This window comes from Perna viridis, chromosome 1 (genome assembly GCF_037379345.1).
Source record: "Perna viridis isolate PV_CMFRI_1.1 ecotype Kerala chromosome 1, ASM3737934v1, whole genome shotgun sequence".
NCBI lineage: Eukaryota > Metazoa > Mollusca > Bivalvia > Mytilida > Mytilidae > Perna > Perna viridis.
This window is the reverse complement of record NC_142445.1, coordinates 32,670,517-32,677,143: the sequence shown is the minus strand read 5'-3', so window position 1 is coordinate 32,677,143 and position 6,627 is coordinate 32,670,517. Positions and strand designations below refer to the sequence as shown.

General features: G+C 32.2%; 1 protein-coding gene across 5 annotated transcripts in view; it reads right to left on the bottom strand.

Moving 5' to 3' along the window:
- Nucleotides 1-1,015: 1,015 nt before the first annotated feature.
- The window catches only part of LOC148628422 (uncharacterized), a 65,721-nt gene continuing 60,109 nt past the window's right edge, over nucleotides 1,016-6,627 (bottom strand). For all 5 annotated transcript variants that reach the window (XM_088587299.1, XM_088587332.1, XM_088587308.1 and 2 more), the window contains one exon: nucleotides 1,016-2,830. In XM_088587299.1, the coding sequence (XP_088443425.1) occupies nucleotides 1,736-2,431 (696 nt within the window). In that variant the 5' untranslated portion in view covers nucleotides 2,432-2,830 and the 3' untranslated portion in view covers nucleotides 1,016-1,735. The remainder of the gene's footprint in view (nucleotides 2,831-6,627) is intronic.

The following is a 6,627-nucleotide window of genomic DNA, read 5'->3' as shown; positions in this document are numbered from 1 at the left end:
TCCTTGCTTTCAACCACAATATTAGGAAAATAAACAAAGTCCTCAGTAAACAGGAAGGTGTCAAATTGGATCCCACCATATGCCATACCTACAGAAAGAATGTGTTAACATTTCAAACTGCTGTGATTAGAACATATATAGTAGTTGCTGAGAAAATTTGTTACAGAACAAAACATGGACAAGGGTAAAACAGTATATCCCCCTCCTTTGGATCAGGGGTATAAATACAATTTTCAAAATCTGCTTGGCATGTTCCACTCAAATTCCAAATAGCTGTCAGGTACAGAGGGTCAGCAGAATAGCATAAACTACATAAGAGTTACTTGGGATTGTTTCGCGATAAGGTCCAAGAACAGACTACTACTTTCAATTGTATATTCATGTCTGTTTGCTTATATTATCGGACTCATCACAAAAAGTGGTTTGTTTTCGCTGAGACTGAGCTCTGTCAAATGAAACATAGTAACATTTCAATAGAACATGTAGATTTCACTAATACACAATGCACCACAGAGCCAGTCATAAGTTGATGAATTAAAGCTCAAGGCTGGACATGTTGTCTACTGTAGGTTTCCTTGATATGTCTATTCTATTCAATAGAATGGCAGTCTTCCACACAATATCCAAAAAGTTGAAGAAACATTTACAAAATGATCAAAATATGATTGAGTTATCATGCATATTCAATAAGTCCTGCCAAGAGAGATTATCATGTTTTTCCAAAGGCGACAAAAGTGAAAAAAGTCATAACAAAAACATATTCCCTATTTTTGGCAGATGACACACAAATTTAAAATAATAATAAAAGTTATAGAAAATGGTTGTTGAAAAAAAATGCAATTTAAAAAATAAGGAGAATAATGTTTAAGTCTGGAATTAATAATTAATTTTAATAAAGTTGAAGAATTTTTGTCAAATTCTCTGTAATAAATAAAAATTCACTGTCAAGTCTTTGAAACACTCTTAGTAGATAATTCTTCAGCAACTGAAACAGAAATAGTTTAGAAATTAAAACTTACTAAATTTACATTTTTCTTCAAACAGCTATGTACAACTTGATTTAGACAATATTTGTAAATAATAAATCAATATAAAGTGTTCAAAATGAAGTAAGCAGATCTGTTGAAAACTATATTGGTTTTATTAAATATAAATATATATATATTGGTTAAATCGACCAAACAAACCAGTACAAATTGTCAAATGTTTGCAGATCCTGCTCCACTGATTTTCCACAATTTCCAACACCTCAATCAGTAAATTTAAAGGAGACCCTTGCTTCATAGGTACAAATGTATTCTCCATATGAAGGTATAAAAATATCAAGATTACAACATACCATAGTACATAGAAACTTCATAGGTAGTTACAGTAATCTGATGTCACCCAAACCATAGACCTCTAATTAAATACAGGTCTATGACAATTTCTTTAGATATAGCACAACAGACTGGTAAATGATTGAAAATACTGGGCAATGGAATAATTCATCATAAATGGGAGTCAGAGTTGCACGTCATCAAGGTATTTTATATATTCAAAATGACTAATTCACTTATCTAGTCAGACAGTTGTAACTGACAGTAGTGGATTGTATGTCTTCCTGTCAGTGTGTCCACTCTTGTGAGTGAGCATTTCTTGAATTGTTAAAATATCTTCTAACACTTTTCTGCCTTTTTGTTGGTTAATAACATTTCTTTTACTTGACTCTAAAATGTTAACATCTTTTTTTTCCTCATGTTTTTTTGTAGTCTCCATTTTTGCTTTTATAACATTTTCTCGCTTTTTTTTCCAGATCACAAGTCTTTTTCATGTGGTGCTTTCTCTCCTCCTTTGACCAGATTCCCCCATGTTTTAATTCACTCATAGCATCATCACCTGTTGTCATGCCACAACATTCCTTTGAAATCTTTTTTGCTCTTTCTTTTAATATTTGATTCCTGACAGGACGTCGAGTAATGTATCGAGTACCATCAGGACGCCTTTTCACAACCCATTCCATCTGACCACTACTACCTGGTGGTGTACAGTTGGGACTTTTTTGTTTATCAGTTTTCAACATATTTTCATAACTTGGCTGTCCATTTGATACAAGATTGTTAGAATATGTCTGTAGAGCAATTTTACTAGGAAAATTTTGCTCAAACTGTTGCTGAAAGAGTTTCTGTTGAATTGCAATAGTATGTTGTAAATTAGCTTCATTTGTGTATATTACATCAGCATATGACATGTACAAATCTTGTAGTGATTCTTCCATCAATTTTTGTTGTTGTGACAGATTTTTCTTTACATTGTTATTTCTGGCAGAAGACAAAGTGTTTAATTCTTCACTAGAACTGTCCTTTGTCTGACAAGGAGTCTGTGTTTGTTTCTCTGTGTCATTTGTTGATGCTACTGGAGTTGTAGTTGTTGTGGATGCTAAACAAATCATTGAATTTTTAAATCCCTTTTCACTATCATCAGAAATTTGGTTCAGTTCTAAAGTAAGAGGAGTGCTTTGACAACTCTCTCCAGTGTTATAAACACTTGTTGTGGAGGCCTCAGAGAATACAGTTGGTGAGATTTTGGTTGGAACCAATTGTACATTTTTGACAAATGGGTGTCGAGTTCCATACGAGGAACAACCCTTTGAGAGAGTAAAAGTTCATGAAAATGATATGAAGTAGAATCTTCATACATATCATGAAATTTAATTTTTGTATTTCCCATTTCAAATATCTAGGTCTGTTTTGTCTTGTGATAGAAAGCTGACATCATTATATTCTCCTTGATTTTGAGAGAAATTTGATGTCATAGGTGAAGACCTTGTGCACTCTGTTTTAAACCAGTCCTGAAATAATTAAAGTATAAATATAAACTTCAGTATTTGAACAGATTCCTTAGGCCATGCTTCTCTTTTTCAATTTTTGTTAATAATTACCAGGGGGAAACACCATAACAAAAAAGTTATAAACTAAAAATACTGTGAGCAAACTCACTAACAACATACCCCCTCCTTTTCATATGGTCTAAAATGTAAAACCTTTAATTTGGATTTATCTCCCTTTGGAGTTAACAACAGTTATTATATTCTTTCATGCATATCTACATCTGATACTCAACAACATTAAAAATTCTTGAGCGGTTTAGGAGGAGTTTTGCTTACGAGACTTCTGGGTCAAATGGCCACCCCCCTAAGTAGTACCAAGAACACACTGAACCTAGACCTATACATTGTAAGTGCATTATTTGTGTGTATTCTGATTAAAAGTAGTCAAAATAAGCTGAGAATGTGTACTTTAATATCAGATAAGTAATTTACTGCAAAAGTGTATGAATATTGTGTACATGTGCGAGTTATTTGCTTCCATGCTGTCAGTTAGCAGAACAGGTACAAATGTGGATTTCTTGGTTCCCTTGATTACTCTTTCAGTATTTTTTATTCAAGTAAATTTTGTGAAGAATTTCTACGGAGATCGTGCCATTAGAGTAATCATTTTGAAAGTCTTATTTTCCAACCTTTGTAATGGTATGCAACTTTTTGTCATTAGTCCTGGGAATTCACAGTGAAACATTGAAAATTACTTGTTTAACATGTAAAGTAATGGAAACGTAAGAAGTGGTTAATGAGACCATAAGCTAAGTTATGAGAAATGCATAATTTGATGAAAACTGCCTTTCCTGGTCATTATTTCCATTTTTATATTATATCAGTATAGTGATATTGGTAATCTGCCTATATTTTAAGAGTTGCATTGTGCAACAACATAGCAACATGATTTTTATTAATAAAACTGACTCATAACTTCATGTCATCCCTGAAATACCTAACGTCACTGCTTGGAATATTCAAAGTACTCAAATGGTCATACAGCACTGACTAAGAATCACACAGTGAAATAGGCATGATATTAATTGTTGAAATCTGTCCTTTTTCATATTGATAAATAATATTTACTAGTACATGTACATGTATAACTTCTTAAATTATCATAGATATCAATATGGTGTGACAAGTTAGTTAAAATTGTCATTTTTGTAGTAATTTAGGGAAAATATCACAGAGGGGCATGATATAAAAATGCCAATTTCTTTGTAGTCCCATTTCTGATTTTGATAGTTTTGGTCTTATAAGACTCAAAATACCACAAGCTTTCATAAAATGTAAAAAAACAAAAACAAAAAAAACGTATAAAATGTTTTTAAGCCCTTAATATGGATTATCTCCCTTTACAATCCTCTGACAGTAATTGTATTCCTTCGTGCATATATACATATGGTGCAAAACCTGCCTATAAAAATAACATAAAGGTCCCTGGAGTAGCGAAGGAAGTTGCCCTTAAAAGGTTTAAACATGTAATACACTTGACTTGGATTATCTCTCTTCGGAGCCACCCAACAATAATTATATTCCTTCATGCACATCTGCATATTTTACCCAACTTCCTATAAAAAATTTCATTAAAATCTTTTGAGTGGTTTAGGAGGAGTTGCACCTATAACATTTTAACATGTAAAACCCTATGGATTATCTTCCTTTGGAATCCCCTGACAGTAATAACAATCCTTCATAACACCAAACCTGCCTATAAAATTTCATCATAATCCCTTGAGGGATTTAGGAGAAATTGTGCTTACAAAATTGTAACATGCAAAACCTTTAATTTGGATGTCGCCTGACAGTATTTATATTCCTTCATGCATATCTACATATGATACTCAACCTTCCCATAAAATTTCATCAAAATTTCTTGATCAGTTTAGGAGGAGTTGTGCTTACAAGGAGTGGACAGAAAGACAGACTGGATGATTCCTATAGTCCCCCAAACTTTGTTTGTCGGGGTTATAATGATAGCACTTTCTGCATCTTATTAACAGCCATCATTTTGTTCATTATTTTCAGGAGCTGAGACAGTGTCGCTTCTGGTAGAAAATTTGACTGTCTTTGTGAGATGTAGACCACAAAAGACTTAAAACCTCTCAAATGCATGGTATGAATGAGCCTGACCCTAGCAAATTGTCACTACATATTGTACTTGGTGTAGCTATCGACATTTATACGGTTAAAACCAGTCCATCTGTAGTTATTGTAATACATGGCTAACCAAGGGATTTTTGGTTTTTGTCCCATCTTATATGTGGTTCTTTAAAAGTCTAATTTTGAAGATTGAAGTATTATAGAGTTTTGTACTTGTAAATTTTGATCTATTATTCTTTGTTTTACACTTTTAATTTCCTTTTTGAAAGTCATATTTTTATTGGAAATATATGAATATCCAAGTCTATTTAGTAATTCTTTAGTGTTTTTTACCCAAGGATTGTGATTTTTAGTTGCATTGAAAATTTGATATAGCAATGTACCTTCAGAAGAATAGATGTGATCTAAATATATGAATTAAGAGTTTCAAGTTCAAGTGCAAGTTCTGCTGGTAGGCATCATTACAATTAACTCCCAAAATTTCTTTACTGAATTTCAGTTGTAGATTTTAAAATAGGTCACTGTCTTTTAAGTGACAAAATATTCCCCAAACTTCACTACAATATAAAAGTATTGGTAATGTTAAGCAATCAAAAAGTTACACATATTAACATAATGCAGTAGATTTAAACATCTAATAATACTTTTATTTTACATTTGTTTTATTTTTAACAGATCATCCGTCATTTATCATAACAAAATGCGATCAGATCTGTCACCGGTCATTGGTTTTCTATCTGTCAGCGATCAATCAGTCAGCAGTCATCCATCTGTCAAATTGTTGCGCGGATCGGTTCAGGGACTGAACATACATTGAACATGTACAATCCTGAAGTTGAAATGATTCTTCCTTCCAAGAACTTAATAAAAACTATTGTCATTCATACATATCTACATATAATGTTCATCTTTCATATCCAATTTTATTTAAATCAATGTTGTTTGGGGTTGGGAAGGGGTTTGTGTTAAGTGTAAAATTTAATGAAAAAATGACTGCACAGTAAAAGGGAAGTTTAATTATAAAACACATGCTTAGATGAATGTCAATACCTATACGAAGAACAGCGATTTCCACATGCTTGGTAATAAAGATTTTACTGTATGTTGGCAGAACCGAAGAATAAAATGACTATTGACAATGTGCAGGTTATGAGGATGTATTTTACTGCTATTTGTTGATCTGAGGACAGCAAATTACGAATCTAATAAGATCCTTTACACTCAAAACAATTTATCAATCGTCATCTAAGTCCCTTTCAACTGTCTACAGAGAAAAATGAATTTACCAAAATGCAAGACTTTTTTTTAACTTCTTTGACAAAAGACTTCTACAAGAGAGAAGATGCTACTGTTTTCATTTAAACAAATTATGTTTGGGCAAGTGATGTGAGGTAATGCTCAATTACTTCATGTCTAACAACAGAATACATTTTTACCAAAACAGAAATGATTTAGTATTATTAAACCCATAGATTGTGTCAATGATTCAATCAGTGAATACAGTAATAAGCTGCTAAAAGATGTCTGAAGCCAGAAGTCTGTCTTTCTTGAGTTTTTGCACTTAAGCACAATATTGTTTTTACAGTTCATTTAAATAATTTACAACCAGTGTTCTGTATGATGGAACTGTTTATTTAATTAAAGACTTCTACCAGTTAAAAGAACCATAA